The sequence below is a fragment of the Macaca fascicularis genome, chromosome 7, assembly GCF_037993035.2.
Source record: "Macaca fascicularis isolate 582-1 chromosome 7, T2T-MFA8v1.1".
In the NCBI taxonomy this organism is placed as follows: domain Eukaryota; kingdom Metazoa; phylum Chordata; class Mammalia; order Primates; family Cercopithecidae; genus Macaca; species Macaca fascicularis.
In genome coordinates this window covers 1,104,633-1,130,094 of record NC_088381.1, presented here as the reverse complement: position 1 = coordinate 1,130,094, position 25,462 = coordinate 1,104,633, and the positions used below count along the sequence as shown (strand labels likewise).

At 45.8% G+C, this 25,462-nt stretch overlaps 1 protein-coding gene across 28 annotated transcripts in view; it reads right to left on the bottom strand.

Moving 5' to 3' along the window:
• Nucleotides 1-25,462, bottom strand: part of OCA2 (OCA2 melanosomal transmembrane protein) — a 460,826-nt gene that overhangs the window by 335,846 nt on the left and 99,518 nt on the right. For 26 of the 28 annotated variants that reach the window (XM_073995274.1, XM_065547634.1, XM_073995264.1 and 23 more), the window contains 5 exons: nucleotides 17,203-17,274; nucleotides 16,230-16,295; nucleotides 12,033-12,089; nucleotides 10,247-10,371; nucleotides 6,833-6,971 (listed from right to left, as the gene is read on the bottom strand). In XM_073995274.1, coding sequence (XP_073851375.1) covers nucleotides 6,833-6,971; nucleotides 10,247-10,371; nucleotides 12,033-12,089; nucleotides 16,230-16,295; nucleotides 17,203-17,274 — 459 coding nt within the window. The remainder of the gene's footprint in view (nucleotides 1-6,832; nucleotides 6,972-10,246; nucleotides 10,372-12,032; nucleotides 12,090-16,229; nucleotides 16,296-17,202; nucleotides 17,275-25,462) is intronic. The other 2 variants (XM_045395167.3, XM_073995263.1) reach the window with 2 other exon arrangements.

Sequence of the window (25,462 nt, the reverse complement as noted above, 5' to 3'; positions counted from 1 at the left end):
CTGTGTGCTGTGCTGTAATATAACAACTCTTATTCTTGATATTAGTAACTTGAATCTTCTGTCTCATTTTCCTCATCAGCTTGGCGAGATGTTTGTCAATATTACTGATCTTGTCAAAGAACCAGCTTTTGCTTTCATTGATGTTCCCTATTTTTCTAGTCTGTATATATTTTTTTCTTCTGCTTACTTTCTTTTTCTGATTCCATAGGATAAAGCTGAGGTTATGGATTTGAGACACATCTTTTCAAATACAGGTGTTTAGTGTTATACATTTCCTTCTAAATACTGCTTTAGAGTAGGGACCAGCACACATGGAGCTGGAATACAGCCATATCCATTCATTTATGTGTTGTCTATGGCTACTTTCATGCTATATAGTGGTGCGGCTGAGTAATTGCAATGGAGACCATACAGCCCACATGCCTATAAAACTAACTATATATAGCCTTTTAAGAAGTCTACTGACTTCTGCTATAGAAGAATCCCACAAATTTTGATATGTTCTGTTTTCACTATAATTCAACACAAAACTGCTCGGGACTGAATCGTGTTTCCCCGAAAGTACTGTGGCCGAAGCCCTACCTCGCCCCCTCAGTGGGGTGGTATTAGGAGATGGAGTCTTTTGGAGGTGATAAGGCTTAGATGAGGTCATGAGGGTAGAGCCCTCATGCTGGGATTAATGCCTGTATAAGAAGAGACACCAGAGAGCTTCATCTCTGCCTCTTCTCCCCGCCTCCCTGCCACATGAGGACACAGTGAGAGAGCGGCCATCTGCAAGCCTGGAAGAGAGCCCTCACCAGGGAATGAAATCCACTGGATCTTGAACTTTCTAGCCTCCAGACTGTGAGAAATAAATTGCTGTTATTTAAGCTGCCCAGTCTATAGTATTTGGTTATGGCATTCCAAGCGGATGAGTACAAAAATACTTTCTAATTTCAATCTCACTTTCCTCTTTGACCCTTGGATTACTGAAATGTGTGTTAGTTTCCAGATATTTGAGAATTTTCCAAACATCCTTGTTATTAATTTCTAATTTAATTCAACTGTGGTCAGAGAAAACATTTTATATTACTTGAATCTTTTTAAATCTATTGAGATTTGTCTTATTGCCTAGAATCTATTTCGGTTAATGTTTTATGTGCACCTGGAAAAAAATATACATTCTTCTGATATCGAGTGGAGTTTTCTATAAATGTCAACTAGATCATGTTAGTTAACAATGATGAAGTTTTCTATATCCTTGTAGATTTTCTCTCTACTTGTTCTTTCAATTACTGTGAGAATTGTACTGAACTCTCCAACTATAATTAAGGATTTATCTATTCCTCCTTGCAGTACTATCACATTTCACATATTTTGAAGGTCTGTCATTGGTTGTATAAATGGAATTTTTATGTTCACTATATGAATTTACCCCTTTATTATGATGAAACATTCTTTAATCCTAGAAATAGTCTTCGCTCTGCAGTATACTTTGTCAGATATTAATATAGCCACTTTGTTCTGATGAGTCTTTTGCCATTCCTTTACTTTTAACTTATTTGTGTTGATCGACAGATAGATAGATAGACAGACAGACAGACATTTTTTTCTGAGATGGAGTTTCACTCATCACCCAGGCTGGAGTACAATGAGGTGATCTTGTCTCACTGCAACCTCCATCTCCCGGGTTCAAGCGATTCTCCTGCCTCAGCTTCCTGAGTAGCTGGGATTCCAGGTGCCCGCCACCATGCCCAGCTAATATTTTGTATTTTTAGTAGAGACGGGGTTTCACCATGTTAGCCAGGCTGGTCTTGAACTCTTGATCTCAGGTGATCCACCAGCCTCGGCCTCCCAAAGTGCTGGGATTACAGGCGTGAGCCATCGCGCCTGGCCTTGTGTCTTTATATTTTAAATGTGTGTCTTGTAAGTAGCATAATGCAGATGTTCCCTGACTTAATTTGGTTCAATTTACAATTTTTCAATTTCACAATGATGCAAAACCATCTCAACTTTGATGTAATGTACAATATTCAATAAGTTACATGAGCTATCCAGCACTTTATTATAAAGCAGACTTTGTATGAGATTTTGCCCAATGGTATGCTAATGTAAGGGTTCTGAGCACATTTAAGGTGGGCTTAGGCGAAGCCATGATGTTCAGGGGCTCAGGTATATTAAACATATTTTGGAGGCCGGGCGCGGTGGCTCACGCCTGTAATCCCAGCACTTTGGGAGGCCGAGGTGGGCGGATCACAAGGTCAGGAGATCGAGACCACGGTGAAACCCCGTCTCTACTAAAAATACAAAAAATTAGCCGGGCGCGGTTGTGGGCGCCTGTAGTCCCAGCTACTCGGGAGGCTGAGGCAGGAGAATGGCGTGAACCCGGGAGGCGGAGCTTGCAGTGAGCCAAGATCGTGCCACTGCACTCCAGCCTGGGCAACAGAGCGAGACTCCGTCTCAAAAAAAAAAAAAAAAAACATATTTTGGCTTATGATATTTTTAACTTACAATAAGTTTATCTGGATGTAATCCCAAAGTCAGTTGAGGAGCATCTATAGTTGGATGGGGCTTGTTTGATCTGACAATCCCTGCTGTTTAATTGGGATATTTAAACTATTTATATGTTATGTAATTATTAAATATAGTTAGGTTTAACTCTTGCAATTTGTTTTATATTTGTTCCATCATTTCTTTGCTTCCTTTTGCCTTTTTTCTACATTTCATTCCATTAAATAAATACTATTTATGATTCCACTTATATTCTTTGTTGGCATTAGCTGTTACTCTTTGTTTTTCCTTTTAGTGGTTGCTTTAGAGTTTATCATATACGTTTTTAACTTTCACGGACTACCTTCAAATTATATTATACTAGTTTATATATACTATAAAATATCTTACATTCATATACTTTTTTTTTTTTTTAAAGACAGAGTCTCACTCCTTCGCCCAGGCTGGAGTACGGTGGCGCAATCTCGGCTCACTGCAACCTCCGCCTCCTGGGTTCAAGCAATTCTCCTGCCTCAGCCTCCCAAGTAGGTGACACTACAGGCGCGTGCCACCACGACCAGCTAGTTTTTTTTTTTTTTTTGTAGTAGAGACGGGGTTTCACCGTATTAGCCAGGATGGTCTCGATCTCCAGACCTCATGATCCACCTGCCTCAGCCTCCCAAAGTGCTGCAATTACAGGCGTGAGCCACCGCACCTGACACATTAATATTCTTTAATTTCTCCCCTTCCAGGCTTTATTTTATTGTTGTCATCAATTCTACTTACATGTTACATTATTATTTTGTTTAAACAATTACTTCAAAGTGGTTTAATTTTTTAAATTACGTGAATTTACCCATGTAGTTACCCTTTTTAGTATTCTTCATGACTTTGTGAAGATCCACGTTTCCATGTGGTATCACTATCCTTCTGCCTTACAGACTTCCTTTAGTATCTTACATGCGGGTCTGCTGCTGATGAATTCCTTTTAGCTTTTCTATGAGAAAAAGTCTGTTTTGTACATAAGAAAAAGAGATTTTCACTGGGTGTAGTGTTCTGAGATCACAGGTGTTTTCCTTCCGTATTTAAAGGTATTGCTCCGTTGCCTTCACACGTGCATTATCTCTAAAGAGAAATATATTGTCCTCTTTGTTTCCTTGCCTGTAACATGTCTTTTTCTTTAGAAACTTAAGATTTTCTCTTCATCATTGTTTTCAAATAATTTCATTATGATGTGCCTTACTGTAGGATTCTTCATGTTTCCTGTACTCTGGCTTCATTGAACTTCTGGATTCTGTCGGTTTATACCATTCATAAAATTTGGAATTTAGGACCATTTTTCAGGTGTCTTTTTCCATTCCCCTCTCTCCTCCAGAGATGAGAATTGCATATGTTAGGCCACTTGAAGTTTTCCCATAGCTCACTAATGCTTTTCAGCCCTTGTTATTATCTTTTTACTCCGTTTCATTTTGAATCTATGTCTTCAAGTTCATTCATCTTTCCTTATGTAATACCTAATGTGCCACTAATCCCAACAAGTGTATTTCTATCTCAGACATTGTAATGTTCACGTCTAGATGTTTAATGTGGGGCTTTTTTAGTATCTTTAATGTTGCTACTTGATGAATATCTGTAACACCGTTGTAGTAACAGTTTTAATGTCCTAGTCTGCTGATTCTAACACCCTTGTCTGTTCTACGTTAGTTTCAAATGGTTTATACCATGCCTGTCATGGGTTATATTTTCTTGCTTCTTTACATGCCTGATAATCATTGATTGGTTGCCAGACATTGCAAGTTTTACCCTGTGTGTTGCCGAATATTTTTGTATCACTCTAAATATTCTTGAGGTTTGTTCTGGGATGCAGTTGAAATATTTAGAAACAGTTTGGTCCTCTGGGGTCTTAGTTTCAAGATTTCTTAGGTGGAAGCAGAGCAGTGTTCACTTAGTAGTTAATTACCCCTCACGACTGAGGCAAGACCCTGGTGAGTGCTCTACCCAGTGCTCCATAAGTTAAGAGGTTCTACTGGGAGGCGGAGCTTGCAGCGAGTGGAGATCGCGCCACTGCACTCCAGCCTGGCGACAGAGGGAGACTCTGTCTCAAAAAAAATAAAAATAAATAAAATAAAAATACAAAAATTAAGAGGTTTCAGACTGCCTGGCAGAATAGACATCATCACTATTCCCGTCGTGTGCGTCAAGCACTCGCCCCTCTCATCTTTCTGGGTTGTTCTCCCCGGGTCTCCTGTCGTCTCCTCGCACGAATGCACTGATCTGAACACTCTGCTGAATACTCCAAAGGGACTCGCTGAGGATCTCTGCGGTTCAGCTGTGTCCCCTCTGGACTCTCGCTGCCCTGGTCTCCCCAGACTTTCAGCTTCATCCTCTCAACTCAGGGTGTCTCATGGGCTCTGCGGGGGTCGTCCCTCGCTGCACCGCGCTCTGGAGGCTCTCCGGAGGTGGGGAGCTGGAGCAGTCACAGAGCTCACCGCATCTGTCTCCCGTCTCACGGGGATCACTGTCGCTTTGTGCCTGGTGTCCAGGGACTTCGTGACCATTGTTCCCTGTGTTTTGTCTGGTTTTGGTTTATTTTTGTTTGTTCTGTTTGACTTTCCCAAGCAAGAGAGTAAATCCCGGCCCTGTTACTCCATGTTGGCCAGAAGCAGAAGCTGCACTGTCTTTTGTATTCATCTGTATCCACAAACCAACGCTCTAGGATGCTATTTGCACCAAAATATTAAAAGGGTTTACCTCTGGTTTGTGGAATTATGAATTTTTATTGTGTGTGCATGTCTGTGAGACTTCTGTTTTCTACAAAAAATGTATTACTTTTTTATGGAATGAAACTAATAACACAATTGTTTTCTAAAAACAGTTCTATTCCATCAGCATGAGCTCCACCCTGGATAGCAGGTGCCCCTAGGATAAACCGCAGGCTCTGTTACCACCTGATACACTCCAGGGTGGCATGATCGTGGCTGCACCCCTCAGCTCACAGGGCAAAGCTGGTGAAGTGTTGCCAAGCAGTTTCCCGGGGCAGCAAGGGAGTGTGGAGCCGCACCCAGAACCTCCAGAGCGCGCTGCTTCCACGAGGCAGCCACTGACACGCTGGAGCCACTGACACGCTGCAGCCACTGACACGCTGGAGCCACTGACACGCTGCAGCCACTGACACGCTGCAGCCACTGACACGCTGGAGCCACTGACACGCTGCAGCCACTGACACGCTGCAGCCACTGACACGCTGCAGCCACTGACACGCTGGAGCCACTGACACGCTGCAGCCACTGACACGCTGCAGCCACTGACACGCTGGAGCCACTGACACGCTGCAGCCACTGACACGCTGCAGCCACTGATACGCTGCAGCCACTGACACGCTGCAGCCACTGACACGCTGGAGCCACTGACACGCTGCAGCCACTGACACGCTGCAGCCACTGACACGCTGGAGCCACTGACACGCTGCAGCCACTGACACGCTGGAGCCACTGACACGCTGCAGCCACTGACACGCTGCAGCCACTGACACGCTGGAGCCACTGACACGCTGGAACCACTGACACGCTGGAGCCACTGACACGCTGGAGCCGCAGGTTCTCAAAGGTTTAAACATTTTTGTGGAACACAGTGTTCAAATACAAACACACTGACACCCTTCGGGCGCGCGCACACACACACACACACACACACACACGTCATCTACAAGAAATAACACAATGTAGAAGCATTTTCACTGATACCTCAGAGAAGGGAGACTGAGAAAATTCCAATGGTCAAAGAGTAGAGAATAAAAATTAATGATATAGTTCAATTTTCACCTTGAAGATATGTAAAATACCTTGCACTTTCTAACACTTTGTCTTTATTACAGTATATAAAGAAATTATACCCTAATATTTATAGGGGGCTTTCAAAGAATTTATTTCTAAAGACATTCATTTCTGACCCTTAAAAAATAAATTTTAAGTCCTTTATCAGTAAATTAATCCACCACAGTTAAGAAGGGAATCCCGTATCTCCAGTGAGAGGGGACAGGTCATTTTGTTTTTAATGTAAGTTGGAAGAAACCTCAGTTCCTATTAATAAAATTAATATAACATACCATGACTAACTATATCATGCTATCCAGTCATTTCTTTAAAAACTGACCAGAATGAGTATGAAGTCAATTCAAGCCAGTTAACTCTAGGATTGAAGGACCAGTCACCGAACATCCCACTCTTGAGATGCCCAGTAGCACTTACTATGAAGAGGTGGCGTGATGATCTTCATTTCTAACAAAGGCGTCCACGTGGGGTAGAGCGCTAAGTAAGTGGAAGTATGCGTTTGTTGGAAGCAACCCTAGCATGCTGGTACGTACCATCTTCCTCAGCTCCTGGTTGGAAACAATAATGACATTTGGAGGGTCCCCGATGGCAGTGGCAGCTCCTCCAATGTTTGTGAAGATCACTTCTGCGATCAGGACTTGTCTGGGATCGAGGTTGAGCACCTCACACAACCTGTCACAAATGGAGGAAATGAAAGTAGTCCCACTGTGCACATTGTGAAAGGCTCACGTGCAACCCAGAGATTTTTAAGGCACTTGTTCGTACAAGGGAGGTGCGCGCACACACACACACACACACACACACACCTGTGGGGAGGGCAGCGCTGGGGGGAATGAACAATGCAACAACCCCTGCAGGCCACAGCTCACTCCAAGAGCTACATTCCTTCCCAAGTGAGCCTCCAGTCACCAAACCCTCAGTGTGATCAGGTGCCCTTTCCCCAGCGCTCCCAGCTGGTGCTGTGGGGGTTGGTGTGGAGGGAGAGCGGATGGTCACACAGGGCCTGCTGACTCAGCCCCTTTCCCACCTCCCGCTTCCTGGACACCAAGGCCCTAGGTTCTCTCCTCGTCCCCTCCCTTTGTTTCATTCATCTATGCATTTTCTATTTATTTACTTTTTATTGCTATAATACATACTAGATATACACACGTACATTTTCAGGGTACGTATGATAATGTAGTAATTCACATAATCAAACCAGGTAACGGGATACCCATCCCCTTAACTATCAATCTGTTCTTTACCCTGGGAGCATTCCAGTTATTCTCTTCTAGCTGTGTTGGAGTACAATCGATTCGCGTCAACTGTATTCACCCCACAGACCTGTCAGGCCACACTCTACAGCTGTGGAGCTCCACCGTGGCCTCACGAGATTTGTGCTAGAATCTGGGAGTCCTATGGCTTGGCCGGCGCAGACCAGTGCCTGGGAGTGGGCCCGGGCAGTGGCGCTCTATAGCTCCCCAGGGACCCAGCATGTACACAGCTGGGAAACACTGCCATAAAGAAAGTGCAGAAGGCACATCACAGCGTCCCCCACACCTGCTCATCCGCACAGCCCACTCCCACACAGGACCCGGCCTCGGGTCTCACTCAGAGGCCACCCACCACCTCCTGGCCATCAGCTCAGAGTGAGGCCGGCCACACAGCCTCCCCTCTGCTGGCATGAGGAGCACAGGCCCATGGAACCATGTGGGAGCTGAGGAAGGAGTGTGCCTGGGGACTGAAGCAGGAGTGGCTCCACAGATGAGACTCTGCCCCGAGGCAGCAGCAGCACAGTGCTAAGGAAGCTCCCAGGATCTGCTTCTAGCAAGAAAATATGTGTGTGTAGCAGTCAACAGTGCCAGACCAGGCAGGGCGGTGCACCCATCTCAATGGGACTAGCTGTTAACTAGAAGGACCAAAGCCACTTAGTCCAGACAAAGGGGAAGAATGTGGCCAGCACTTACAAAGCCATAAAGAATATGGTCAGATAAATAGGGAATCTTAGAACACCAGCACCGGAATCTTGAAAGATGCAAATTTTTGACTAATAAATGGAATTACTGCTCTAACAACATGACAAAAGCAGTTCCGAGTAGTGAGGATATGAACAAATTGTGGCAAGGCTGAGATACCTCTCAGCTGCCCGGGCTATACAGGGATGCTGGGAACAAAGTGCCCAGCGCACCCCAGCCCAGGAACCCTGCTCTCACCAGGCTGCCATGGGGGAGCGCGAGGATATGCGGAGGTCTTCAAGCCAGGGCAGCAGCAGAGTCATGCTGGTTAGAGGGGGCAGATGGGCCTGACTCTTGTCCCCCGACACGTCCAGAAGGCACAGTTTGGTGCCATCACTAGTGCACGTGACAGTGTACAGCAGCCTTCAAACACGTTCACGCCTCCCTCATTGACTCTCCACCTGGGCACTGAGAGGGGCGGTACCACACCCTGCGAGGAGGCTGAGAGCCCAGGGTCCCTCCCATGCCACACAGGGCGTGACAGTGTAGCCCGGCTTGCAGGAGCCTGGGTACAAACCTGAGTCTCCACACGGAGGCAGCAGATGGCCTGGGGATGCTGCATCTACCTCCCCAGCAGCGCTGGCCACTCCGTACTCCTCCCCACCCCACTCCTCCTCTAAGAGCCACCACTGTTCAAACACAAAAGGCATCCCCCAGATTAACCTGGAGCCCTGGAAGCAGTACCACGGGGCCTTGGAACCTGCTGTGTGTCCCATGCCTTGTGTCCAGGCAGGCCCTGTGTCTCACAGAGCCCTCAGAATGCCAGCTCAGGTTAATCTCTTTGCCATTATGACCCAGATCAGTACACCTGAAGTGACTTGTTCAAGACACCCTATTACAAGCAGGACCGGAGGGTGACTCCCTGAGGGGCCCCTCTTGCCTTCTTGCCCCGTGTCCTCAGGGCCAGCCCCAAGGCTGACATGCTGGGGAGTCATATTTAAAATAGAGAGCATACATATGGAAACACACAGGTCCGTGCCTTCAGAAGGGGCCCACACGAGGACTGGGACCACAGCTCATGCTTCAGAAGATTCTGGGTAAACAGGCCTATGGTCCCCAATAAATAATGGATGATTAAAGTGGATGGAATTAAAAGAAACAGAATTGAATTGAGTGGAATTGAATGGGGTGGGGTGGTGTGGCGTGGCGTGGCGTGGAGTGGAACTGAACAGAACTGAACTGAACTTCTCTTTCCCAGAGTTGCCCTATAAAGCTTTGCCAGACTGAACTTTGGTTCTGCTGAGCCCCATTGGTCCTGCGACCCTCCAAGCCTCTGATGAGGAACCTTGCGATGGCTGTTCCACCTCCCCCCAGCTACATGACCCTGTGAGCCCTCGGCATGTGTGTGACCTGCCAACCCAGCCCAGGTGGCAGATGGTGATGGAGAAGAACAGGGACAAGGACTCCTGGTACCTGGGCACCTGGTGGTCTGGGGTGAGCTGTTTTTTTGGTTTTTTTTGTTTTTTTTTTGTGAGACGGAGTCTCGCTCTGTTGCCCAGGTTGGAGTGCAGTGGCACAATCTTGGCTCACTGCAACCTATGCCTCCCGGGTTCAAGGGATTATCCTGCCTCAGCCTCCCGAGTAGCTGGGATTACAGGCGCGTGCCGCCACTCAGCTAATTTTTGTATTCTTAGTAGAGACGGGGTTTCACCAGGGCTGAGCCATTCTTGTCCACGTGTCTCCCCATGAGACTACAATCTCCAGGAAAGCACAGCCTCTATCTTCCACCTCCCGCAGACATTTCTGCCACCAGCTTCTGAGGCCCCACTGCTTGTAGCATGTACTGCAGTCACACAAAGCAGACACGAGCTGGACTGGAATGCACTGAGCTGTGGGCTCAACCGCCCACCTTTTCATGCACCTGAGAATGGAGCCTGGAGCCAGGCCATGCAGCCAGAGCCCATGCCTGCCAGAGCCTGGCCACAACCCCCACGGCAGAGGCGCTTTGCATACCTTATGGTCACAGGCGTGAAGAGGAGCATGGTGGTGACGTTGTCCAAGAAGGCAGAGAGGACGGCCGCGATGAGACACAGCATGATGATCATGGCCCACACCCGTCCCCGGGAGAGCCGGTATGCCTGGCCGCACACACAGAGTACAAGCCAGTCAGCAGGCTCATAGAACAGAGGCAGCCTTTCATTAGTGACTTTAGGAACAGGGAGCCAAACTAACATTGCCCCATGGGTTAAGATGTAGACCCACGGAGTCCCGGGGGGGCCGAGAGGAGAGAGTGCTGGCCACCAAAGTTCCTAGACATTCTACACCCTCCCTAGCCAGCACTGTCACCCCTCTGATCCTCCTCCTTCACACAGCCCGTCATGGTTAATTTGTCACAGGGTGATGACCCTCAGTCCCCGTAATGCCATCGGTATTCTGGTTAGACAACCTGGGCTTTGACATTTGGGATACATGTGAGCCTAGTGTCTGCTGATCTCTAGGGAACTAAGGGATACTTTTAATAGTAAGGAGTAATAGACCAAATATCTACCTGGCATGTACAAGATGGGGCACAAAGATGACAAAATCACAGCATGGTTCTATCATTCAAAGTTTGCAAAGGGCTTTGTTAATTTTTTTTTTTTTTTTTTTTTTTTTGAGACAGAGTCTCACTCTGCCACCCAGGCTGGAGTTCAGTGGTGTGATCTTGGCTCACTGCAGCCTCCACGCCTGGGGTTCAAGCAATTCTCTCGCCTCAGCTTCCCGAGTAGCTGGGACCACAGGTGCATGCCACCACGCAGCTAATTTGTTTATTTTTAGTAGAGACGAGGTTTCACCATGTTCACCAGGATGGTCTCAATCTCTTGACCTCGTGATCCACCCACCTTGGCCTCCCAAAGTGCTAGGATTACAGGCGTGAGCCACTGCGCCCGGCCTGTTGAGTAACTTTTAAAAAGACCTTGGCCGGGCGCGGTGGCTCAAGCCTGTAATCCCAGCACTTTGGGAGGCCGAGACGGGCGGGTCACGAGATCAGGAGATGGAGACCATCCTGGCTAACACGGTGAAACCCTGTCTCTACTAAAAAAATACAAAAAACTAGGTGGGCGCCTGTAGTCTCAGCTACTCGGGAGGCTGAGGCAGCGTAGACCCGGGAGGCGGAGCTTGCAGTGAGCTAAGATCCGGCCACTGCACTCCAGCCCAGGCGACAGAGCGAATCTCCGTCTCAAAAAAAAAAAAAAAGACCTTTTCAGTTTCAAAAACTATACATATTCAAGCACAGCATTAGACTGCATTAGCAGGGCATGGTACACGATGAGCTCTCCTCTTGCCAACCCTGAATGACAGGTCAGGTACAAATCCTGGAGGCTAGAGCTGGCTGATGAAGCTCCCCAGGGTTCCAGTTAAAAACATAAATGTGTATATATTCAATATTTAGGAAGTAATCATGGAAATTATTTCACCAAAAAGCAAAGTAATCAGAAGCTAATGGCTTGAAATATTGGGATACTCTAATATGCAAAACAATGTTTGATGTGTAGCTCTCACCAGACAATTTAAATAATACACAAACATTCAACCTAATACCCTTTTCCTTGACCTCCTTCTTCATTTATTTACTGAGCAGCTGAAAGTGCCACTCAGAGCCATACAACTTAACACAGTCAGCATACCCTGCCCTGCAGAAGTAACCTTTAAAAGGAGGATGGAATTTTTTAATGTTTGTTTCCTAAATATATAATGTCAGAAAAATACAGATATAAATTAATCAGTATGGAATTATTAAATGCAACATCATACCTACCTTTACAGCACAGTAATCGAAAAATCCCGTTTCTGAAAATATGGCTACTAAGATCATCTATGGGGAAAAGAGAAGAAGACAAGGATAACCTTTTAGCAGGACACCATATTAAAACGACATCAGCATGATCCATTACACATTTGAGCTGTGGCCTCTGAAAGCCACCACATTGCCAGGCTCCCCACTCTGAGATGCAGAAACACCGTCGCTTCCTGGAATAGTACACTCACTTCCTGGCACACTCACTTCCTGGTACACTCACTTCCTGGCACACTCACTTCCTGGTACACTCAGAAACACCGTCGCTTCCTGGAATAGTACACTCACTCGCTCCTCGAATGGAGCCTCTTGCTAGCGGTTTTGTGCCTACATGTGTGTCTGGGGATTTGTCCTCAAGGCACATTACCATCCCATCCGATCCTCAAAAAAAAAAAATCAGGTGTTATTTTCACCCTCTGTTTTATAGACTAGGAAATGAGATCAGAGTGCAAGGAGGCTTGCTCTCAGCCACAAAGGTAGAAGCGGGGCGGGGGCCAGCACGTGGCCTTCTGCACCTACGTGTCCACACAAGCAACACTTAAACATTCTGCGATGCTAAAAGTGGGTTCGATTTTGTTTTCTAAAATAATTAAACTGATTTTTGTCACCAATTTGGGAGCAGTTGTATTGAAACGATTGCTCCCTGGATTCCAGGTGAACCCAGAATGCCTGTTGCCTGTTTCTTTCCAGTGAGGATGATGAGTTGGTGAAAACAGCTATCCTGGATCCTAATAAAAAGTCATGTCCCAGATAGTCCGAATTTTATCAACCAGACATTGCAACTACTGAATGTTCTGGAAGTTCCTCTGCTTCACCTCTTAGATGGCAGTCACCATGTGTTGAACTTGGAATGAGAAGATGCAAGTTCAGATCCTGATTCCGCCACTTAAAAATAGTCCGAACTTGAGGCTGGGCGCGGTGGCTCACGGGTGCAACCCCAGCACTTTGGGAGGCCGAGGCGGGCAGATCACAAGGTCAGGAGATCAAGACCATCCTGGCTAACACAGTGGTGAAACCTTGTCTCTACTAAAAAAAAAAAAATACAAAAAGCTAGGCATGGTGGCGGGCACCTGCAGTCCCAGCTACTCGGGAGGCTGAGGCAGGAGAATGGCATGAACCCAGGAGGCGGAGCTTGTAGTGAGCCGAGATCACGCCACTGCACTCCAGCCTGGGCGACAGAGCGAGACTCTGTCTCAAAAAAAAAAAAGAAAAAAAAAAGTCCGAACTTGAACAAAAATATGAATTAACCTTTCTGTCCCTCAGTTTTTTCACCTTACCTCTGAATGTTCTATACTTCATCAGGTTGTGAAAATGCAATATAATTATTCAAATTACAATACTTGGTAAACAGGAGTCCCAGTAGACACTACTGTCTCTTAAATAAACTATAGAAAACAAAAATGTCCCCAGTCAATTTAGACCCAGTGTAAATATCCATCGTGTCCTGAGTGACCATCAATGTTCATCCTCACCCAAAAGGCCACTGAGAGCTGACGTTGGAACACGGGGCTTCGCACACCAATGGACATGCACGAGCAGACAGGCGTGTGCAGACCCGTGTGGCGTTTACACATTTGCTGACAGAACCACCATGGGAGACTGGAACTCAGGGATGGGGGTAAATGGCCCTGTGGGTGGTCAGCTGCCAGGAAATGGGGGAGAAAAGGCAGGGACCTGGTTGTAATGACCCTGCACCGTGCAGTTCCAGCATTGCAGAACCTGCAAGTGCTCGCGGAACTGAATTCCGACGAGAAAAAAACACCAACGCCATTTTTATAGGCTGAACTGTGTCCCTCAAAATTCATATGTTCACGTCCTAGCCCCCAGTACCTGGGAACATGACATATTTGGAGTGACAGTGTTGAAGGAGGTAATTAAGTTAAAATGAGGTGGTTAGGGTGAGCCCTGATTCAGTGTGGCTGGTGTCCTTACAGGAGGAGGGTCTCAGGACTCAGAAACACATGGGGAAGACAAAGTGAAAACGCAGGGAGAAGGTGCCATCTACAAGCCCAGGAAGAGAGGCTTAGGAGAAACCAACCCTGCCCACACCGTGATCTCGGACTTCCAGCCTCCAGAGCTGTGAGGAAATACATTTATATTATTTAAGCCAAATGGTCTGTGGTACTTTGTTACATAGTCCTAGCAAACTAATATAGCATTCCTTTTTTAAAACAGGCATATCTCAGGGATATCTGGCACATTTCCTCTCTTCTATCCAGATGCCCAAACTCTGTATACGTCTCAGGCCCGATACAAATATGAGTTACTCTGTGAAGCCGGGGCTAGAACACTCGCCTGCCTCCCTGAGCACTGCCCACAGAGGATGGCGGCACGGTCTCCAGTCAGGTCACATGGAAGCCTAACGTAGCTGGGCCTTCTGTTATGTTGGCCAGCCTTGGGAGGGATGAAACGTTAGCAAGGAAAATGAGGATCTATAGTGCCCAGCTGTACACAGAGCAAGTCTTCTAGCCCAGAGAGGAAGAGCCCTCCTGCAGACCACTGGACTGTTTGGGGTCTGCTCAGGAACACGTGGGCTGCCCCTACTGCCAGGCCCTGGCCAGGCTCCACTGGTTCTCGTTAAGCTGGGTCATGACTCGTGTCCCACACTAGCCCGCTGGGGCATTTCGAGTTCCTGCAGGTGGCGCTGGTGGCATTCCTCGCAGCACAGAGTGGCCACTGGGTAATATGATCAATTAGCAAACACCCGAACTACCGCTTAGGAGTGACACCTTCCTTTACTCACATCATGAAAGGTACTCTCTCTTCCACTGAAACTCCTACATGGTTTGTTTATTTGGGATAGTCCATTTTTTTATTTTAAGGGCAGTAACTCAAAAGAATTACTAGCTTTTCTAAATAGCAATATGATTTCATCGTCAGACATGCCTTGGGCTGGAATTCTCCCGCTAACGAACCATAGCCCCATTCCGTTCCTCCTCAGGAGAGATTCCGGAGACCCGCTGTTGCGGGAAGTCAGGGACCCCGAACGGAGGGACCGGCTGAAGCCGCGGCACAAGAACATAAATTGTGACGATTTCATGGACATTTATTAGTTCCCCAAATTAATACTTTTATAATTTCTTACGCCTGTCTTTACTGTAATCTCTGAATATAAATTGTGAAGATTTCATGGACACTTATCACTTCCCCAATCAATACCCCGTGTTTTCCTACACCTGTCTTTATTTAATCTCTTAATCCCATCATCTTCTTTGTAAGCTGAGGAGGATGAGTGTCGCCTCAGGACCCTGTGATTGTATCAACTGCACAAATTGTTTGTAGAGCATGTGTGTTTGAACAATATGAAATCCGGGCATCTTAAAAAAAGAACAGGATAACAGCGATGTTCAGGGAACAAGAGAGGTAACTTTGAACTGGCCGCCGGTGAGCCAGACGGAACAGAGCTATATCCCCCCTCTTTACAAATAGGAGAAATATCGCTGAATTCTTTTTCTCAGCAAGGAACATCCCTGAGAAAGAGAATGCGCCCTGAAGGTAGGCTTATAGACAGCCCCTTTTAAGGCATCCCGTTGAAGCCGACAGGATGAAATAAGCCCCGGTCTCCTATAGTGCTCCCAGGCTTCTTAGGACGGGATTCCCACCTAATAAATTTTAGTTAGACAGGTTGTCTGTTCTTAAACACTGTTTCCTGATAAGATGTTATCAATGACAATGCGCCCAAAACTTCATTAGCAATTTTAATTTCTCCTCCACCGGTGGTCCTGTGATCTCGCCCTGCCTCCATTTGCTTTGTGATATTTTATTACCTTGTGAAGCCTGTGATCTCTGTGACCCACACCCTATTCGTGCCCTCCCTCCCCTTTTGAAAATCGCTAATAAAAACTTGCTGGTTTTACGGCTCAGGGAACATCACGGATCCTGCCGACATGTGATGTCTCCCCCGGACACCCAGCTTTAAATTTCTCTCTCGTGCTCTTTCCCTTTATTTCTCAACCCAGCCGAGACACTTAGGAAATAGAAAAAAAACCCATGTTAAACATCGGGAGCGGGTTCTCCCGATAACCGGCACTGACACTTCTCAGTCAAGCCCTAGGCACTGTGTCTTTAACAGAATGAAGGATCCTCAGCAGTGGAGGCCAGAGAAGGCCCGGTTACCGCAGGCGTGGAGCCCAGTCCCACGGGGAGGGCTGTGATTACCATGCCAAACAGCAGGGCCAGCGTCTCAAAATCAATCCACTCCACCACATGGGTCAGGCTGGGTCTCTGCAATCAAAGCACAAATTTGCCAATTAATCCGTGCGCCGCCATCCCGGTGATGAGCCTAACGACGCGCTGCCCCCTGCTGCAGACCCACTCAGTGGGTGGACCAGGGTTGGAAATCTCACCATCCACTTGCCTTTGAAGTTAGATTATATCGTTGCTGAAAAAACAGTGTTGACCCAGGACATCTATAATGTCAAACCTATGCATTTAGTGATACATTTTTTCTAGCCCCTGCCTCTGGCAGCTCCCACATGCAGGACTGGCCCTGGTTGCATTCCCAGTGGCGTCTGTATGTGCTCTCTGCAGCGCCGTGCCTGAGGCCAGATGACGGGAACTGGCATGGCCACCTGTCCCACTCTAAGCTGGGTTCCAGCACTGCCTCTCAGACAACTCTGGGCCTCAATCCCCAGTGGCCACTGGTCTCTGTTGTTTCCCTACATTTGTTCCCCATGTCGCTGCCAGAGAGGCCCTGCTCAGATCCAAACAGGACACTCTCATCCCCAAACACACCTCTCCAGGGGCCTCCTGATCTCTGCAGGACAGGCCCTGACCCCAATGACTCCCACCTTTCTGCACCAGCTAGGATGGTCCCCTCTAGTTCCAACACCCAGATCCAGCCCCACCACAGCCCAGCTCCTCAGCCCTAGGCAGACATGCCCATGAGCAGCCTTTCCTCAGGCACGGTGAGGAATCACACCACTGGGATGTGAGTGTGTGACACAACCTATGAAAAATACTCTTCATGCTGTAGCTCGTTAGTTCATACCTCTAGCCTGGTTCCTGAGCAAAAACATGGACGTGGCATGTAAGATAGTGAAAAAAAACAGCGAAAGCCTGAATCCCGGAACGTCTTTGAGCTGACGTTCCACTGAGTGGTGAGCCAGGGACTGGGACTGTGACAACTTACGTCGCCAATCACAGCCAGCGCTGCCAGCGCCGCCAGGGAACCCAGCATGGCCGCCAGCGTTCTGTGCACGATCTGGAAAGAAGCACAGGAAATTACTGCGTTCCAGCCGCGAGGGAGTTAGCACACACGAAGGCCTGCGTGGACGTGAGGGGCCTGTATCTGCCACTGTGTACACATCTATTCAAATGACGAGTCACGGGTCTGGATGCGTCAGGCCTGGACACCCACAGACACACACAGCTACCACCAACCTGCCTTCTTAGGGAAGCTGCTTGCATTTGCTAAATCATTAGATGACCCTAATAAAGCAGGGGAAGGCCGGATAGAGCATGTTCTCTAAGAAAGGCCATAGCAAACTGTCATTAATTATTTGCCACATGATCCCTTGGCAACTAGCCCATTCGTTTGGCAACATAAATCAATTCCTCCCAGTTACTAGGCTGCTATTAAACCAAAGGTACACATTCCAACACTTCATCAAATTGAGACTTCTGTGTTATCACAAAAGCATCTTTTTATTTGATTATAATTCAAATCGAAGTGGAATTTCTAAGACAAAATATGGGAAAAGGCCGAGATGTGGAGAACTGGAGCCCCCATACATTGCTAGTGGGAATGTAAAATGGGCTAGTCACCGTGGAAAGCAGTTTGGCAGTTTCTTATGAAGTTAAACATAAATTTACCATATGACCCAGCAATTCTACTAGGAATCCAGTCAACAGAAATGAAAACACATGTCCACACAAAGCACTGATGCTCATAACAACATTATACAAAGGAGGCGAAAACTGGAAACATTCCAAATGTCCATCTGTGGTGAAGGGATAGGGAAAATGCGGCACAGCTCGTACATGGATGAATGCTTAGAAGTGATGCTGGGGAAAGAAGCCAGACGCAAAAGATGGGGTCGGTCCATCTATATGAACATTCCAGAAAAAGTAAATTTAGAGAAACAGAAAGATCAGGGCTACCCAAGGCTGGGGAAAGCAACAAAGGTTGACTAGAAACAGGTCCCAGGGATCCTTATGGGGTGATGAAATGTTCTAGAACTTGTCATGGTTGCAGAATTCTAAATCTGGTAAAAATAATTTCATCGTACATTTCCAAAGGGTGAAACTATGGTATTTAAATTATACATCAATAAATTTCTTTAAAAAAAATACAAAAAGAATGTAACAAGAACAAGCAGAAAATTAAACGCTAGCATGCATTACTCATTTCTTAATCCCCTAAAGGGACTTTCACTCCATTTTTTCATGGCTTCCATCTCACAGAACCTGACTCCCTTTACCAGTCATTACCTGAAACTCAAATTCTGACTAAAATTATTTCATTTATAATGTGTACTACTAGATTCAAAGTCCTTTTTTCAAGAAATGTGATACTAGGTGTTGGCTTTTCACAGTTTCAGTTTTTAAGAGTTGTTTTGTTTTAAATGTAAATACCTAAAATCCAGTAAGTTGCTACCAAACTCTAATAATTCCTTCTGTTCGTTCTCTGCTTTTCAGTCTCAGTTTAGGACCCTTTTTTCCGAGACGGAGTCTCACTCTGCTGCCGAGGCTGGAGTGCAGTGGCACAGTGTCAGCTCGCTGCAACCTCTGTCTCCTGGGTTCACGCAATTCTCCTGCCTCAGCCTCCCAAGAAGCTGGGATTACAGGTGCCCGCCACCACACCCGGCTAGTTTTTATATTTTTAGTAGAGACCATGTTGGCCAGGCTGGTCTCCAACTCCTGACCTCAGGTGACCCACCCGCCTCAGCCTCCCACAGGGCTGGGATTACAGGCATGAGCCATTGCGCACGGCCAGTTTTGGACCCATTTTAAGGATACTTCCTTATCCGATGCCGAGGGTGGCCCCAGGAAGCAGGCAGGGCAGGCATTCATCCCCGACTTGACAGCCATGGCACCAAGAGTGGAGGTTCACCGGCTGGACATGGTGAGCGGGCGCCAGAGCCAGGCTGCCCTCTCTGCCCCACACAGCGCAAGGCAAAGACACTTCCCACTTCGGTATGTCTCTTTTTTGGCACTTAATTAAGTCTTCATGAGAAGAACAGGATGTGACAGCCCCTGGATGACAGGAGGAAGTCACTGCAGGGACGAGCAGAGAGGGATGCCGTCCGCTCCAAGCCAGCCCTGTGACCTCAGCTGTGACACGTTCCTTTCTTCTGGCTTAACCTTTGGGCTAACTTTGTCTGCGGGGAAAAGAGACTTCCAGTAAAGAACAAAAAGCCAGCCTGGAACGGTAGCTTATACCTGTAATCCCAGCACTTTGGGAGGCCAAGGCAGGTGGATCACTTGAGGCCAGGTGTTCAAGACCAGCCTGGCCAACATCACAAGACCGCATCTCTACTAAAAGTTAAAAAAAAAAAAAAAATAGCCAGGCATGGTGGCGCACACCTATAGTCCCAGTGACTCGGGAGGCTGAGGTGGGAGAATTGCTTGAGCCTGGGAGGCAGAGGCTGCAGGGAGCCAAGATCGCACCACTGCACTCCAGCCTCGGCAACAGAGCAAGACACCGTCTCAAACAAAAGCCAAACAAGAGTGAAGAGCCATGACTGCTGGCCACTGGTCAGCAGCATTGGATAGCAGCAAAAATAACTAATTGTTATTGAGCACCCACTGCTGTGCACCTGGCCCTGGATTAAGTGCTCTGCACACACCATCTGCACCTTTCACGGCGACTGCATGAGGTAGAACGATGATAACCCATGGTGCAGAGGAGGAAACAGTCTCAGCAACACCGAGTAATTGTCCCTGTGTCAGAAAACAAAGGACACGCACACCCAGGATGCAGAGCAGCATTTTCTTACTCCAGAGCACCTCCTCTCTCCTCGTGGGGCCTTGTTTGCTCGTCTGTAAAATCAGAAAACTGCACTCCATACCTCCAGGAGCCCTCAGCTCTGGAGGAGGCCCGTGGACATCATGAAATCGAGTCCTAGCACCTAACACACAAATGAGTAAATGACAAGGCAGACAGCTACGGCCCTCTCAGGACAGCCAGGCTCATCGTGGTCTCACTGGCACCCCAGCACCCGCGCTAAGTTCGCTCCGCCCGCTGCCACCATCAACACCTTTCTCCCCTCCCTCGTCACACACACCAGCTTGCAAGTGATCCACACGAGCATCTCTGTAGCCCACAGTGAGTGCTTAGGACATGCGGATGCAGCTGTCCCTGCTCGGAAATCCACCCTCTTCCACCAGCTCAGGGGCCCCACACACCATGTGGGAGGAGAAACCGTCACTTGCCATTTAAAAAATGGAAAAGCTGATGATTAGCCTCTAGGACGTGGAATAAAACTTTTTCAACTACATGGCTCTAGAAGAAGATAAGTTCATTACTTCAGATATAATGATGGACATTCCGAAATTTCTATGCTTAAGAAACAGAATTTTCAGCTATTAGAAATTTTAAAAATTCTGATAAATGGGCCTAAAGAGTAAAAATAATAAAAAGTCTTAAAAGATGCCTTAAAACAGGGGTTCCCAAGCCCCCTAACCCCGCCACGGACTAGCACCAGGGCCGCACAGTGGGAGGTGAGCTGGGCAAGTCAGCATGACCACCTGGGCTCTGCCTCCCGTCAGGTCAGCGGCAGCATCAGATTCTCATAGGAGCGTGACCCTTACTCTGAACTGCACATGCGAGGGATCTATGCTGCACACTCCCTATGAGAATCTAACTAATGCCCGATGATCTGAGGTGGGACACTTTCATCCCAAAATGATGTCCCACCCCACGGTCCATGGAAAAATTGTCTTCCATGAAACTGGTCCCTGATGCCAAAAAGGCTAGGGACCACTGACTTAAAGGACTGTATAAAGGTTCTCTTCCTGCCCATGCTCTGGGAAATACAACACACCTCTTCCTACACCCAAACCGCTTCCCAGGCACAGAACGCACCACCTAGCTTCCCAGGCACCGCCTCACAGACCAGCCACCATTCCACCACCACACTCCTCTCCAGTCGAGCACACGCTCTGTGCCTCCAATTTATCTGGCAGGAGTCCGGCTGTGAGCTCCTGTGAGCGTGGTGTGCCTCTCTTGGTTTCTTCGGTGCTCTGCAGGGCAAGCAATACCTGCTGAGCGAAGGAGGAGCAGAAAACGCATGAACAGGGCCTGCAAAACAGCAGGCCAGCATCGCTTCTTGGGAGAAGAAAGGAAAGATTTTGGGGGTAGCCCCCAAGGAAATTATCTAGGGGATCTCTGATCTTCATGCATCGCCCCTCCATGGTCACACAGGTTTACAGCTAGCCATCATGTAAATTCCAGATGGGTGGGATACTGAGCAGACAGAAAGACAAAACTTCCTTTGGTTACCATTTGCATGGAAATGGTAACAGAGACAGCAGGGATAGCTACAGTTATATCAGACAAAATAGACTTTACGTCAAAAACTGTCTCTAGAGGCAAAGAAGGCCATTACCCTCCCTCTTCCACTGATAAAAGGGTCAATTCAACAGGGATCTATCACAGTTATAAGTAAGTACACACCCAAAACCAGAGCACCTAACTATACTAGCAGTATTAACAGAGCGAAAGGGACAAACTGACAGCAATGCAACATAATAGGGGACTTCAATGTCCCATTTAAGATAATGGATAGAACATCCAGACAGGAAACAGCAGACCTGAACAGCACTGTATGCCAAGTGGACCTAACAGAGATAGACCGAACTTTCCACCCAAAAGCGAAAAACAGACATTCTTCTCTAGCATACACAAAAAATTCTTCAGGATATATCACATATTAGGTCACAAACAAGTCTTAACAAATTTTATTTCTTTTAAAAAAAAATTTTGTCTTAGAGACAGTCTCCCTCTGTCACCCAGGCTGGAGTGCAGTGGTCCAATCAAAGCTCCCTGCAGCCTTGAACTCCTGGACTTAAGCAATCCCCCTGCCCCAGCCTCCTGGATAACTAGGACTACAAGTGTGCACCACCACATCCAGCTAATTTTTTTTTTATTTTTATTTTTTTGCAGAGATGGAAGTCTTGCTATGTTGCCCAAGCTGGTCTTGAACTTCTGGTCTCAAGTGATCCTCCTGCCTCAACCTCCTAAAGCACTAAGATTATAAGCATGAGCCACTATGCTTGAACTTAACAAATTTTAGAAGATGTAAATAATATCAAGTATATTTTCCAAACACGATGGTATAAAACTAGAAATTCGTAACAGAAGGAAAACAGGGAAATTGATAAATATGTAAAAATTAAACAACACTTTTTTTTTTTTGAGATGGAGTCTTGCTCTGTCACCCAGGCTGGAGTGCAGCAGCGCAATCTCGGCTCACTGCAGCCTCTGCCTCCCAAGTTCAAGCAATTCTCCTGCCTCAGCCTCCCGAGTAGCTGGGACTATAGGCAAGCACCACCACACCTGACTAATTTTTGTATTTTTAGTAGAGACGGGGTTTCACCCTGTTGGCCAGGATGGTCTTAAAGTCCTGACCTCATGATCCGCCCACCTCGGCCTCCCGAAGCGCTGGGATTACAGGTGTGAGCCGTCTCACCCAGCCGCAACACGCTCTTGAACAACCAATGTGTCATAAAAGAAATAAAATGGAAATCAGAAAGTATCTTGAGACAGACAAAAATGCAAACACAACATACCAAAATTTATGGGACACAGCAAAAGCAGTTTTAAGAGGGAAGTTTCTAGTGACAAATACCTACCTCAAAATCATTAGCCTGATTGGATCACACTACAGTGTAAACATGAATTGAAACCACATTGTGCCCCATACATACATACAATGATTATTTGTTAATTAAAAATAAAATAAAACTTTAAAAAAGAAGAAAGAGCTCAAATAAACAACCTAACTTTATACCTCAAGGAAATAGAAGAGCCAGCTAAGCCCAAAGTTGACAGAAGGAAAAAAATATGGCAGAAAGAAATGAAACAGAGAGTAGAAAGACAGCTGAAGAGATCAACAAAACTAAAAGTCGGTTTTGAAAAGATGAACAAAATTAATGGAACTTTATCTAGACCTACCAAGAATAAAAAGAGAGAGGATTCACATAAATAAAATTATAAATGAAAAAGAAGACATTACAACTGATATCATAAGAGGCTACTGCGAACAATTACATGCCTACAAATTGATAGCCTAGAAGAAGCTGGTAAATTCCTAGAAACATACAACCTACCAAGACTGAATCAAGAAAAAACAGAAAATCTGAACAGAGCAATAAGAAGACAGACGATTGAAGCACTAATCAAAAATCTTCCAACTAAGAAAGTCTCAGGACCAATGGCTTCACATGTAAATTCTACCAAACATTTGAAGAATGCCAATCCTGGAACTTTTGCAAAACTTCAAACTTTTGCAAAAAATGAACTTGTTTTATAAAGCCAGTGTTACCCTTCATACCAAAGCCAGATAAGGACACTACAAAAAAAAAAAAAGAAAGAAAGAAACAAAGGAAAGAGGAAAGAGTAAAGAGAGAAAGAGAGAAAGAAAGGAAGAAAGAGAAAAAGAAAAAGGAAGGAAAGGAAAAGGAAAGAAAGAAAGAACTAATTTCAGGCCAATATCCCTGATGAACATAGATGCAAAAATGCTCAACAAAATACTAGCAAACTGAATTCAGCAGCACATCGAAAGGATCATATACCATAATTAAGTAGAAATTATTCCTGAATCCAAGGAGAGGTTCAACATACACAAATCAATAAATGTGATACACTGCCTTAACAGAATGAAGGATAAAAATCATAGGATCATCTCAATGAATGCAGAAAAGGCATTTGAGAAAATTCAACATCCTTTCATAATTAAAAGCTCTCAACAAATAAGGTATAGAATAAGTGTACCACAACATAATAAAGACCATATATAATAAGGCCCACAGCTAACATTATACTCTATAATGAAAAGCTGAAAGCTTTTCTTCTAAGATCAGGAACAAGACAAGGACACTCACTCTCACCACTTCTATTCAACATAGTACCAGAAGTACTAGAGAGAGCAATTAGACAACAACAACAACCAAAAACATTAAAAACGTCCACATTGGAAAGGATGAAGTTAAACTCCATTTGTTTGCAGATGATGTGATCTCATATATAGAAAACCCTAAAGACTCTACCAAAACTCTGCTAACACTAATAAACAAATTCAGTAAATTCGTAGGATACAAAATCAGAACACATACAAAACAAATCAGTTTTATTTCAATATGCTAACAATGTACTATCCGAAAAAGAAAGAAAATAATCCCATCTATAATAGCATCAAAAAGAATAAAATAGGAATAAATTTAACCAAAGAGGTTTCAAGATCTGTACACTGAAGACAGTAAGATATGAATGAAGAAATCAAAGAAGATACAACTAAATGGAAAGATATCCCATGTTCATGGTTGGGAAGAATTAATATTGCTAAAGTGTCCATAACTACCCAAAGCAGTCTACAGATTCAATGCAATCCCTATCAAAATTCCAATGGCATTCTTCATAGAAATAGAAAAAAAAAATTCCAACTGCATTCTTCATAGAAATAGAAAAAAAATTCTAATTTATATGGAACCACAGAAGACCCTACATAGCCAAATCAACATTGAGTAAGAAGGAAAAAGCTGGAGGCATGACACTTCCTGATGTCAAACTATATTACACATCTATAGCAATCAAAACAGTATGACTGGCATAAAAACAGATATATAGACCAATAGAACAGAAGACTCAAGAGCCCAGAAATAAACCCATGCATGTTACAGTCAACTAATATTGAATAAGAATGCCAAGAACACACAGTGGGGAAAGGAGAGTCTCTTCAGTAAGTGGTGTTGGGGAAGCTGGATAACCACGCACAAAAGAATGAAAGTGGACTCCATCCTACACCATATACAGAAACTGATTTGAAATTGGTGGGATTGTAAACTAGTTCAACCATTATGGAAAACAGTATGGCGATTCCTCAAGGATCTAGAACTAGATGTACCATATGACCCAGCCATCCCATTACTGGGTATATACCCAAAGGATTATAAATTATGCTACTATAAAGACACATGCACACGTATGTTTATTGCAGCACTATTCACAATAGCAAAGACTTGGAATCAACCTAAATGTCCATCAGTGACAGATTGGATTAAGAAAATGTGGCACATATACACCATGGAATACTATGCAGCCATAAAAAAGGATGAGTTTGTGTCCTTTGTAGGGACATGGATGCAGCTGGAAACCATCATTCTTAGCAAACTATCACAAGAACAGAAAACCAAACACCGCATGTTCTCACTCATAGGTGGGAACTGAA